This window comes from Alligator sinensis, unplaced genomic scaffold (assembly GCF_000455745.1).
Source record: "Alligator sinensis unplaced genomic scaffold, ASM45574v1 scaffold651_1, whole genome shotgun sequence".
Lineage (NCBI taxonomy): Eukaryota > Metazoa > Chordata > Crocodylia > Alligatoridae > Alligator > Alligator sinensis.
The window spans coordinates 953,158-966,983 of record NW_005842014.1 but is presented as its reverse complement, the minus strand read 5'-3'; the positions used below and the strand labels follow the sequence as shown (position 1 = coordinate 966,983).

General features: G+C 42.1%; 1 protein-coding gene across 1 annotated transcript in view; it reads right to left on the bottom strand.

Moving 5' to 3' along the window:
• TG (thyroglobulin) overlaps positions 1-13,826 on the bottom strand; it is a 209,880-nt gene that overhangs the window by 111,295 nt on the left and 84,759 nt on the right. Inside the window, exons 27-33 of the mRNA XM_006021995.3 lie at positions 13,252-13,317; positions 11,929-12,009; positions 9,264-9,401; positions 7,980-8,156; positions 5,724-5,835; positions 5,081-5,160; positions 3,514-3,657 (exon numbers count right to left, since the gene is read on the bottom strand). Of these exons, the coding sequence (XP_006022057.1) occupies positions 3,514-3,657; positions 5,081-5,160; positions 5,724-5,835; positions 7,980-8,156; positions 9,264-9,401; positions 11,929-12,009; positions 13,252-13,317 (798 nt within the window). The remainder of the gene's footprint in view (positions 1-3,513; positions 3,658-5,080; positions 5,161-5,723; positions 5,836-7,979; positions 8,157-9,263; positions 9,402-11,928; positions 12,010-13,251; positions 13,318-13,826) is intronic.

The following is a 13,826-nucleotide window of genomic DNA, read 5'->3' as shown; positions in this document are numbered from 1 at the left end:
ACCAAAGGCTCTCCCAATTTTTGCCACCCCCTGCCCCTGAGACTCCTCCCACCCTTGGCTTCCACTTATTTATGCCCTCCTCCACTGTCTGTCCCACTGGCACAGCTGCTGAGCTGCACCTCTTCACTAGGCTGAGCCAAGCCTGGAGAGCAGCAGCAGAGGTGGTGGCAGCAGGACATGCAGGTAAACCCTTCCTTGCCTGCTTTCCAGGATAGAAAGTGTGGTCAACAAGAAGAAAGCAGGCACCAGGGGCAGGGTTCTGGGGTGGGACAGAGAGTCAGTGGGCCCAATCTGGCCCAGCAGGGAAGTAGGTGCTTACACTGGTATAGCCAAGTGGCTGCACCTTAGTGTAACACAAGCTGAGTAACATGGATCAGACAGAATCCTGCCCTTGAGTGGGGTTAGCTTAAGCCACCTAATGAATGATTAAAACCAGTTTCAGGTGTTAACACGCAGATAATCTAGGGGCTAAGAGCTCCAGGAGCTGCCCAAAATGACCATGTAACAAGGCGCATAGTCAGACTGTTAACCAGCGGAGCTATGCAAACAGTAGGCATCTCACACCTCAACTACTGTGAAATGCCGCAAGATGATTTAAATAAGTTTCTGCAACAAAAGAAATCCTGCATAGCAGGCTAAATCCAGAAGCCCTTATTGCCATAAAACTCCTACTAGTAGCTTTAGTGAATAAGGCTTTCTTCCAGATTTCACTCATTTTCTTTTTCAGTCTCAGCACTTTCAAAATTGTTTCTCTTCCTATTGCCATGGATGGAACACACCTGCATAACCGATACAAATTTTTGTCTGCAAATATCTTTATTTGCATTAACATCTGTGCATATTTCTGCCGTGCTGAACAAAACTGGGGGAAAACACTTCTAAAACTTCCTCCCTATTAAGATAAAATATGCCGCTAGTTCACATATCTCTTCCACTTCTATTTTGTCTGCACCAGAGGCTCTTCTTTGCAGTTCCTCTCTGTAAAGTAGATGGAAAGGCATAGCAGAACAGCTCTGTGCCTAAGGCCGTGATGATTAAGACCATTGCTTTTGCACCCGAACCCAAAAGGTAGCAACCAGGGCTGCTGCCTCTGTAGCCTGCCCTCAGTTACACTACTGAGTAGGCGACGTCTTCTATTGTTGTCCTTTGCCCATAGGACCAATGCCTAGATTGGAAGAAACAAGCACTCTCTAGACATAAAGCCTGGCTTCTTGTTAACAAGAAGGACAATCTGAGAATCAAAAGGATGGTCAAGTTAGGGGCCTAGTTGAGGATCTGGAGAACCTAGGTTGAGGTTCCTGTTCTGTCACTGTCCTCCATTGTGATCTAGGGCCTCACAATGCCTCACCTCCCCATCTGTGAAATGGAGATACTAGTACTTCTAAACACATTTATAGGTGTGAATTATTTGACTAAAACTAGACTAGGGAGTAATAGAAGAGTGATGTCATAGCTGTGATGGTCCAGAAATTATGAGAGGCAAGGATTTCTTAGGGTGATATTTTTTATTGGGCCAGCTATGTAGTTGGGATAAAGTTCAAAAACCTTTTGAATACAAGGAAGGACCCAATGAAGAGCATCTCATCCTAAGAAATCCTTGCCTCTTGCATACAAGGGAGTAAAACATTGAGACTATAACTAAGCACCAACAAAACAAGAATCAACTCTTTGGCATTTTTGCCAGACAAGCTTTGATGAGGGGGGATGTTCTATGTCTGTGCTGTGATGCTGCAATGCAGGAGTTGGCTTGTACTCACCACCCAGTCTGCTTTACGAACACATACTAGAGGCTACAGGTAAAAGATGACTGCTTAGGCCATGTAGCCCAGCTTCCTGCCAAAGCAAGCACTACTCCCCACAGTACATGCTCTGGTGCTCTAAGTGAGGTTGAGACTCAGCACTGGGGAACAAGATCCAAACAATACAAATCTTTAATAAACCTAAACTCATCACTCCAATTTCCATAGCTGAAATATGGAAAAGGCAAAGCATACTAGTAATATAAATGTTGATGAATTAGTGGCTCAATACTTCAGTCCTAATAAGGCTTCAGACCTAATAATCTGAAATGCTAATGGTAACACTGATATGGACTGAAAGAAATCTGCACCTATCTATAGCTCATCAACAGCCATTTACAATTTGAGACAAGACATGAAAGCTTACTACTGCACTATGGAGGGGGCAAGAAAGTCCATCAACAATATCAGGAAGGAACCACTAGACAGACAAGAATTCTGCAACCCTGAAATCTCATTCTGCTCCTGAAACTGGCAACAAACTCACCATTGATGTCAACGGGTGGAGCAGGACTAGTTTCTTCTACCCCCATAGTCTGGTACAAAGACTCTCCCCTGCTCCTGCCACCCCATCCCCATAAGCTGCCCAGTGCATCCTTGTAGAGCCCTACTGTTTAACAGTGAGGCTCCACTGCTGAAGCATACTGACAGGGTTGCAGGAGAATGAGAACAATCCTTACTCATGGCCTTAGGCCTGCTCTAGTCTGCTTGAGTAAGCACTGTAGCATCAGACCCATATAAACCTTCATTTCTCTTAGAGTTTCACTTGCATTAAACAGAAAGCCCAAGAAAGTGGAACTCCACCTACACACAGAATACCACTGTGGGCACGCAGACAGACAGCACAGACCTGGCTGCTCAGTATAATCAAATACTTTCCAGGAAGATGATGAAGAAAGTCAGCTATTTTGGCTGAAATGTGGTACATAAAAACCCAACTGCAGGCGTCATTCTAATTAGCTCAACAAATCTACAGTACGAAACCGAACAGAGTTCAGTCAACTCCGCAGCAACACAAGCCTTCCATGTGTTCTCTCACGTCTGCGCGGCAGATTTGCCTGGTTTTACAGGCCACACAGAGAGAGATTATAAAGCAGTTTAGCTTTTTAGTGCAAGTCTTTTTCCTCAAGGCAGCCATCCTTGCAACCTGCCTGCCATCACAAGCAAAACAAAGCAGTTTTATTACTCAGAAATGAGTCCGAACCAAGACCCCAGATGTAAATCTGGAACTCTGGAGCCAGACCTGAGTCTGATTTCTGCCTTTTTGGGTCATAATGTTGACTAGCCTAGACAATGGGAAGGGCAAGAAATAGATCTTGCCTATAGATCAAGGAAGTGGAGGAAGGACGGCTTCTTGGTGATGAACCTAGCTGGGACACAGAAGTTCATGGTTTGACTACTGGTTTTTCCACAGACTTTCTGTGTGATCTTTGGAAAGTCCTCTAACTTCTTAGTTCCTCAGCTTTCCACCTGTAAAATCTGGTATAAAAACAGGCCTTTCAGTCTCACTCCCTCCTCCTACCCCCCCACCTTTTCTGCCTTGCCTTTTATCTTGTGACTTCTAAGGCAGGGTCTGTCTCTTACTGTGTGTCTGTACAGCTGCTAACAAATCAGCTCCAATCCTGCAGCCTTAGACCTCTGGGCATTACTGTAACAAACCAAATAATATCAAGCAGAGGACACTCCACAATGGAAAACCAGCTGCATTACTCACCAGGCTTCTGATACCAGCCAAATGGGTATGTATTGGATTCTGCATCTGAAGAGCTGCAGTCTGAAACCTGCCAAGCGCTCCTTGTTTCCTCAGCACAGGTCTGGATTCCTAAACCATTCAGTGTCAAGCACAACACCTTGCCACCTGCCAGGAACATGTCCAGTTACTCAAACCACAGCAGCAGCTCTCAGATTTAAAGTAACATTGTTAAGAAATTGTTCAGTCTATACTCTGGTTCTGCTTTTCTGGTTCTACTGAGCTGCAAACAAGCAAACCCCCAAGACTCTGAAATTAGGGAGGGAAATGCCCTTTGAACAGCATTAAGACTAGATCCTGCTCCTACTGCAGTTACAAATGAAGCTTTTCTTCATTTCAGTGGAAACAGGACTAGGCACCAAGGGCTATGTCTGAAGCCTACTGAAATCAGTGGAAGTCTCTGTGATAACTTTACCGGGAGCATGATCAGACTGTTCAGGACATCCCCTTGCCAGTGCAGAGTGACCTGGGGAACTGCGTTGGGAGTAGATTTGTTGGGAAGGGAGTGGGGAAGGGTGATATCACCTGCTGCAGCAACCAAACAATTATGTTAGCAGCTTGGTGACAGCCACAAATCATTTACCCCAGATGTCCCACTGCCCCAGGTACCCAACTGCTTTGTTACGTGTCTGTGCAGCACAACTGCATTTCTGTCATTTAAAGCCTGTTATCGCTTCCACTACAGTCAATAATGAAAAGTCCAAGTGAGTTTATTAGTGGTGGATCTTTAAAATGCTAGTAATGACAAAAATCAGTGAGAAATATAAAGAAAACTGTGGTGACCAATCAGCAAAATTGGACCCCCTACCCCTCTTCTTTCCTTTCAAATTAGAGTTTAAAAACACAGCACAACTTAAAACAATATTTCAGGAAGAGTTTGGATTTAATGAGATCACAGAACTAGGCAATGTGTGCAATATTGTTATTCTGCCTGAATGGAGGAGTACATAAACAGATTTTAGGCATGTATGGATTTATTCTGAATACAATTTAGAAAGGAAAAATGAATACTTAATAGATCTTGGAAGAAAATGTTGTCTTTGGTGTCTCAAATTAACCTCCCAAAATACTCAGGTAAAAATAAGTGGTGGACAATTTGAAAAGTTGTACAGAAAAGATCTGGCCAAAGGCTAAGACTTTACAAAACAACTAAGGGAAGTAGGTGCCCAGCTCCCAATTTATTTCAGTAAGATCTGGGTTTCTAATTACCCTATGCATTCAAACAAAGTCTTAAGAAGAGGGCTAGCAAGTGATACATTGTAACAATATATCTTTTATCAGGCTGCCTAAATACTATCTGTATATATAATATAGATCTATAGCACTGCTAAGAAATCATTCCCAATCAGTGTTATCTGTAAGAACTGAAGTGCTCAGCACCCTTTGCTTTGGCCCTGAAGAAGGTAACATTACTTATGCTTGGACCTGGATAAGATCTTGCAAGGGTTTTATTATGGTCATCTCACACTGAAATGAATATAGAAATGAATATAGACTGAACAATGAATGATATAACATCAGAAAAAAGTACCTGTTGACTGTAAGCCATTTAAAAGCCCGAATCCCATGCAACAGGGGTCAGCATCACACCAACGCTCACATTCAAAAAACCTGATGGGGAAAGGAGAAGAAACACTATGGAGTTTAGTACAGTTGATCAGATGTTATTGCTACAGCCTTGTTTACAATTGTTATGTGGGGTTTACAGGCTCCCAAGGACAGAGCCAACGCATTGTGATGAGGAGTTATGGAAAGTCTGCATTCCCTGCCAAAAAGGACCACTGCCTAGTTCTTTGCATTGCATATACAAGAGCTCAGCTGTGATGTATAACCCAGTCAATAAACATTTGCTTTCTTAATTTAGTTATTTAGAACATTACTTTGATGGCTGTACTTGAAATTTTAGCACAGATTAATTTGTGTGTTATTGCCAACATTTCAGTGGGCTGATTGAATAACTGTACGGCATTACATTACGCATACTAGATAGTACTGTTACACCCATTGCAAATTCACTCAAAATCCTGTGATTAGGGTTTGTATTGATTATTTTCACATACTGCTATTCTTTTCTTTGATATTTTTAACAGAAATGCCACTGGCACATTATGGTCTTGGCATTTGCACATGGCCAAGGCCCCAGGATAACAAAACTGAGCCACGTTGAAACGTACCCATCGGAAATGGCTTTCCCACTCAGGTCAATCTTGTTTCTTACTGCGATTCCTGTTACTTTGCGGAATGGCAAACGTGTGTAGAAGTTCTTCACAGTTGCTCCTAGAGTGACTGGGGAAATAAACCCACAGGAAAGTTACTTCTTGTTCACATTATTCAAATTATGAAGTAAACATAACATCAAAGGCAAAAGCAATGTTTCCGTGATAGAACTGGAACACATCTCAAAGACATTCAAATACTGTCCATAGTGGATAACGGTCTGAAAACTTCTGATGGAGAGAGACAGTGCAATGGGGTTTTGTGAATACCTTTCCAGTAAGAACTGACTTGATATCACCAGCACATTGACCACCAAATGATACTAGATGTTTTCCACTCACTAATCCTAACTCTACATAGAGATGAAAGGCTATGTCCATAGTGGTATGAATTGCCATTCTAGGCCAGACAAAAAGTCCCTCTGGCCTGGGATCGTGTGTCCAACAAGGACAAGTAGCAGATGCTTCGGATGAAGAATATTAGAAACAGACGTGTGTCGACTGATCCATCACCTCTCATGCTCCAAGGCACCAACAGTAGGTTGCATCCTTAATTGTTATATTTAATAGCCTCTGATGGACCTATCCCCCATAAGTCTATTCCCCTTTTCAAGTTGGTCATAATATTGGCCTCCACAATATCCTATGGGAAATGCGTTCCACACACTAATCGTGCAATATATAAAAATTACGTCCTTTTGCTTGTATTGTTGTTTGTTAATTCCACAAAGTGGCCCATAATCCTTATGTTATAAACACAGTACATAACAGTGCCTTATTAACCATCCCTGGATTTTACATTACTCTATCACAACCTTCTTCTGATGTCTCTTTTCCATGCTTTAGAGAACTAGTCCTTTCAGTTCCTCCTTACACAAGCCACTCCTTACTTGTGTTCCCTTGACCTTCTCATACGCTTTTTGAGAGGTGGGGACCAGAATTGCACAAGTATTCAAGAGATGGGAACATCATGGTTTATGGCATAATGGTATTCCTGTTTTGTTTACAGTTCCTTCCCTAATGATTCCCAACATTTTATTTGCTGTTAGATCATTACTAGACACTGAACAGATTTCTCCACAATGATCTGAAGAGCTCTTTTCCTGAGTAGTAACAGCTAATACAGAATCTATCACTGAGTATATACAGTTAGGGTAATTGTTTCTTTGTACTTATCAGTGTTAAATTTTGCCTGACACCTGGATGCCCACTTGCTCAGTTTGGTGAGATCTTTCTGTAATTCCTTACCATCAGCTTTGGATTTGGTTACCTGGAATTTTTTCTGACCTTCTGTAAACTTTTCTACTTCAATGTTTATTTCCTTGATAGAATTCACTTCTGCCTTCTGATCTAACAGCCTTGAAATTAAAAGCTGAGATGCTGATTGACACTACCGGGAATACACATTAGGGCTATGCGAAGCTTCGGGTGCTGATTCAGTTCAGAAGAGATTTGGCCTGATTCGGTGGCTGAACCTACAAATCCAAATTGGATTAGGAGACCAATAAAAAGGTCCAAATTAATTCGAAGCTCTCCAAATTGATTCGGAAAAGATTTGGAGAACTTCGGAGATTCGGACAGTCCCCACTTGCCACGGCATAGAGCTGGACCCAGACTCCATGCTGGTAACTGGGGGCTGGGGGGGAAGAGAACCATGTGGGGGACCCGCGGCAGGCCCCATCCTCTGCCTGCTCCCCCCAAACCTCCTGATCACCCCCAACCCCTGCCCACTCTCCCAGCCCTCCCCTGCCCATAACCCCACCCAGCTCCCTGTTCTTTAAAAATAAGTTCTGCACTAACCAGCTGCTGCTGCAGCGGCCATTGGGGCTTCTGGGGGCTCATGGCAGAGCCCCCCCACACAGTGTGGGGAAGTGGGCAACAGCAGGGATCACCCCCACCTCCACCCCGCCTGGCAGCAGCCAGTGAGTGGGGCTTTATTTTTTTTAAAGACCTGGGAGCTGGGGCTGGGCAAGGCAGCCATTGATGGGGCTGGGAGAATGGGTGGAGGATGGGGTCTGACCAATTCAGAGATTCTGCAGCAGCCAAATCTCCAAATCAAATTCAGCAAAATCAATTTGGGACAGTAATTTGAATCACTGAATCCAATTAGTCCCCCCCGAATTGGCCGAACTCAAATCTGAAGTGAATACTAGCCGCTTCGCACAGGCCTAAACATACACACATATACAGTGCAACACACAAATTAAAGCTCACCTCTTTTGTAATGTACAACCTGAGGTTCCCGAGGTAATATAATCTGGCAGCTGTCAGGGATTTTATTGACGGAGTTATCGCAGACCTGAGCCTCTGGATAGAGGGTGCAGACGAAGTAGGTGCCTGTGGTGTTCTGAAGATCCACCAGCTGACAGAACGCACCCTCTTGTGTACAGCCTAGGCAGCAGAGAAGCTCAATTGAAAAAAAATCACAGTGTTTGTTCCTTTCTTCATTCCCCTTCATATCTTTGTTAATAATTCTGAATAGCAAACCTATCACTCAGCTACATACTAGCAAATGACAGAGGTCTCTATGATTATGCTCTTATTGTATAAGAAAAACAGGGACAAATTCTTTCTTGTACGTTACACTACTGGAAATCCAGAATAATTTCACTGACATCAATAAAGTCACTTTAAATGGGGACAACAGAAAGAAGGAGCTAGTTCACAAGCTTTATTTATTTCAGATAATCTTTGAGTAAAAAAATGGCATCATAAAACAAAAGCAATAGATAGTGTTATCTCCTTACTAGTTCACAACATAATCGTTTCAGTAACAGTGGATGCATCAGTGACATATGTATATTTCTTTGGGTTTAAAAACAAAATAAAAATATGCTCAAACTTTTTTTTTTAGAAGTTTTGTTAGCAATCTACCTTGAAATTCATCCCATGATAATAACGTGCTTTAAAAAAATTAATGAACTGATCGAGCGAATTTCTTAGTTATTGCAGCACTGGATTTCTTCACCTTTTATAACTAACTTTTTTTTGACTGTTACTCTATTACTGTCTACCTGGGAGTGAGATAGATAGCCCAAGTTATGAGTAGCTGTGTCTACACTAGGAAAAAAATGATACCTGTAATTCTCTGGGGCCCTGCTTCAAACAGCGTGCAGCATTCATGTAGAGGACACCACAGTGTTTCTAATGCTCTCATCTAAGCTGCACAGGTGACACGGTGAACACTGCTTATGCTAGTTTCTCTTGCTGCCGTACATCCAGAGAAAATGCACTGGTAATAAAGTGCCAGTGTTTGCCATGGGAGGCAAGAGTAGGGGGGGAAATGGAGTGGGGGCTATGTTGGCAGTTTTGTATGAGTTGAACAGCCTCTCAGTGAGGCTTGTGATTATAATGCCTAATTCCTACATGAATTTGCTGCTTTGCCTTTGAAAAAATGTTTAAGTGTAACAGCCATGACCATGAGAGTTATTAAAACACTTCAATTCATTGTATATCTCCCCACTCTCCTATAGAATAGAAGTAGTTTAGACTTCTTACGAGTGAGACACCAGCGTGTTGCCTGCTTTAAGGAGAACTTGTGCTTGAAGAGCCAGTATTCCTGGGCCGGGAGGGAACGGCTCTGGTCAATTTGTATTAGGTTGTTGTCCATGACAGAGAAAAGTTCTCCTGCAGATTCTGAGATGGAAAAAAAAAAGAGCAAGTATTTATTTACAAATCTGGAATAAATTAGGAGTGTTTATACATAACACTCTTCATTTCACAGTGTAACTAGTGCACAAGACATTAAGGACTGGCTTTGAAACAGAGCTGTCTCAGTATTTTTTATTGGGCTTTGTGCCACGACTTTATCTTTCTTTTCTCCGAAGTCATTAAAGAGGCTCAACCTCATCATGACCTAGTCTTCTCATAACATCTCCAACATCCAAACATTGAAAAAGAATCGCAACCATCAGCAACGACAACACTCTATTGTTTTCTCCAGCCCATCTAGATGTCAAAGAAGGATCATCCCTCAAAACATATTTTCTAGTATTTTATCCAGGTCACGTTTCACTGTCTGAAGCCATGCAGTTTCCATATGTTCTCTGGAGAAGCTAGTCCACACCCCACTGTCAAAAAGTTTTTCCTACTAGTAAGCTTAAATGTACTTTTTAATAATATAATCCCACACTCCTAGTTATGCTCCCATGCACAACTCTATATAATTCTTCTATATCTTTGGTGTGCATGTGATTCTTCAAAAGCTGCTTTCTGTGAGCTCTCTGAGCCAACCTCAGCTATTTCTAGCTCTTTTTTAATCATTTCCCCATAAGTAATAGCTTGTTCAAACCTCTGAATATTTTTTGCTACACTTCAGTGATCGCCTTCCAGTTCAATAACTACCTTCTTATTTGTCAAATAGCATGCGCACACCTCATCAAACAACGCTTTGGCTCTGTTGCACTTTTGTGTTAGTCCCTGAAGCATTAAAGTCACTGAAAAATGTAAACACAAAACTAAAGCAGAGCTAATACTTGAAGAACAAATGCTAACCCATGTGATCATGTCCTAAAGTGCACAGAGTGGCTATGTCTCTTCTTTTATGCGAAAATATGAAAAATTCTGAGTTCTAAACACAATCACACAGGGATAAAGTGCTTGGTTCTTGCATAAATTTCCTCCAGATTTAGCAATTGCTATTTTTGAGAGATTACCTGAATGCCTTGTTACTTGTCAAAATCCAGTTTCAAGCCTTTGGTTTCCTAAGATTCTCTTAAAATAGCACATAACATGACTAATACTTAAATCATAGTGCAGAAATCTGCATTCCTTGTATTGCTTTGGGATTTAATGATATCATCAGTTGTCGCAGAGAAAATGGAGAATCCCCTAGGCCTAGATTTATGTCTTGACAGGTAACTGAAAGATGAACTTAATATAAATTTTAACTGTACTTTCTCCACAGTTTGAAGTCTAGACTTGTGTTCTGCTAATTGTATGGGAGCTCATACAATTAGCAGAACAATAAATAGGAATTATACTTTGCAAAAAGGTGAACCAGAGCAGGAAAATCAAATACCTGACCTGTTTTATTATTGCACATACATTAAACCACATCACCTCCCATAGATACCCATCAAAGCTCAAGGAGAAAGTACATAACATGATGTGTTAAAATGCTGCTATCATGAGTTCAAGTTCTTCTCTTGGTTCTTCTCTGGTATACACTAAGGGCAGATGTCTATGTAAATGTGCAATTGAGATCTGATTAATTTTACACTGAATCTCAAAAACTGAGTGATTTTTGGGATCCAACAAAAAATTCAGCAGGCCCCAGTTCTGCAAATGCCAGAGTGCAAGGAGCCTGGGAGCAGACCTTCAAAGGAAACATGACCTCAGGGACTTCAAAGATGCACTTCCTGAAGTGTCCTTTCTAACTGGTGGCACTCCACAATGCCAGGCTCCCCATGCACTCAGGCCTTTAAAGATATGGTGGGTTGCCCAGCATTGGGGAAAAGGTTCACCGATGCCAGACTTCATGGCATGCTTTTCAATGGCCAGGCTGTGTCCCATCAATTGCAGATAAATGTAAAATCTGTCAGGCGCCTACGAGAAACTAATGATTTTGATGAAGTTATTGTGGAATTGTGTTGTCATAACCAAGAGTAGAACCTGGCACAGCAGATACACTACATAACCCAAGAAACCTCTCCAAACTCCAATGTGTGTGGATGAAAGGTCTGATGTTCATTTTATGCTTAGCTCCATTAGACACCCCTAAGTTTGCAGGACCAGGCCATCTTCTACTGTCAATCTACATAGCTGCATAAATATGTTGATGTATACCAGCTGAGAATCCAGCCCTTTGTGTTTACTCAAAAGCTTATTTGAACAAGGCAAATCTCCAGCATCTGGAAAATTCAGCTGAAAATGTCATGAGAAGAGTTTTCCTGTGATGTTTCAGCTCTTCCACTTCTGGTCTGGCCTGTCTATGTGCAGAGACATGTGAAAATGAAAAACGATGTGAATCTGGAAAGCAATTTCAGCAAGTTTTGTTTTGAACAAATGTATCTAAACCTAATCACATTCCCCATGGAAGAGAAAACCATTACATTTGGCAGTAAATGTTTTAGGAATATATGGTTCAATTCTACATCTCCTTAATCCCATTCTTCTTGTTTAATACATAGAACCAGAAGTTTCCCCCTTGTTATTTCTGTACCTGATAACATTAGGCCAGTCTGTGTTTGGAGAACAGCAGCACCACATGCAGAGGACGGCCTCCGGGTAATCATATTGGAACCTGAAATGCAATGGCAATTAAGCTCATATTCACGCTCTATCTGAAGTTTTTCTTTAAGACATGGCCATCACTGATGCCTTAACAATTCGCTAACTTATATAGAACAAATTAACAGGCAACATAGCAGCCCAACTCTATGATGGCAAACTACATATATAAATTTTACCAAATGAAAAAACAACCATATGGATAACATCTTTGCACTGAACTAGTTAAGCCACAAGTAGAGTTTATCTGTCCCTGTACATCAAAGTTATATACAAATGTCATCAGCTGAAGTTAAAAAGATTTTTTTCTCCATGTGTGGTACAGTTGCAATATATTATGGGGGGAGGGAGGAAGGATTTACTGTCCTCTCTGATGAGTCCAGCATTGGCTACTCGTATAGACGCAACGAGATTAGTACAGTCATTGGTGTGCTCTGATAAGGCAATTTTCTTATTCTGATGGGAAATTTTCAAAAATGCTGTAAATTTGTTACGCGCTTTTGGAAATCCCATCCTTCTGCAAGCATTTCGGAAATCCCATCCTGGTGAACAAAAATGAATCCAGGAAATTCAATATCTATTCATAATTAAGAACCATTCAATCTCTGTACATTAGATGCACACAGCTGAAAGGCCACAAGGTGTGGTTTCACACACCGGTTTATGAAACTTCGGTCCCAGACCCCAGTCAGGGTTTGCAGGGACTGCTCCCCACAGGCAAACCCTGGCTGGGGTCTGGGGCCAGGGAAGGGGTTAAACACCCCTTCCCCCACTCAAGCTAACTGCTGGCTGCAACTGTGGACTACAAATCCAAGAGGCACCTGGAAGCAGGAACCGATGAGCAACCCTGCAGAGTCCTGCTACTGTGAATCTGGACTGTAAATCCCAGAGACCTTGGGGGCAACAGGATGAGGAAGGCAACACACAGCCAGAAAGCCATGCTCTTGTCCATCCTTTCCCTCCCCACCCTGCTTCTGGTCTGAGCCACTGCAGGCATGTGGCCCCATTTCCTGAATCAGAAGTAAATTTCTAAAATGTCTGTTCACTTCTGTTTCACTTTAATCTGTGCATCTTGGACTAACCTGCAAAGACTGAATCGATTCAGCCTCAAGCTTTTTGACTGTCTGTACCTAGCCATGCAAAGAGTGGCCTGCATCACCATGGTAGCTTCTTACACAGGTTTCAGAATGATAGAGCTAGTTTTCTTCTCATTAACAATGATTTTACACAAGTGGTACCTCATGATCAAACTGACCTCTCCATAGATAAACCTGTTGAAAACTTGTGAAGAATCCTTCTGGCCCTTCTGGAAGCTCACAAGCTGACAGAGAGAGACATCCTTTAGGGTAATTAGTTAAATCAACATGGCATTTTTACTAAAATGCTTAGAAATCACATCAAAGCAAATGCAGCAGTTCAGTATCACACCCTGCTACGTAGAATGCAAATCCCCAAACAGAAGAATGGGCCAGTTGAACAAACTTTAGTTAAAGTACCCCCTCACACCATTTTCAAGTGCAGGGACACTGATACATGAGATGTGGGGACTGTCTGGAGCACATTAATTAGCATGCTCAGCAGACTCAATTAATCGAATCTGCTCCAACGCACTGTAATTACAGCATGTTGGAACAGCCTCCCTGCACATGTTACAGGCACCCTGTTCTCAGGACAGAAACCTGAGCCTGCCTGTGTAGGATTCTTTTCTACTGAATTGTCAGAGGAAATATCTGTCCTCCTTGGCATGTTGTAGGAAATCTGGGAAAGCAACTGAGGACAAAACAGTTGTGGTCAAAACAGTGCAGATCTTCAAAACTGAAACTATTCATG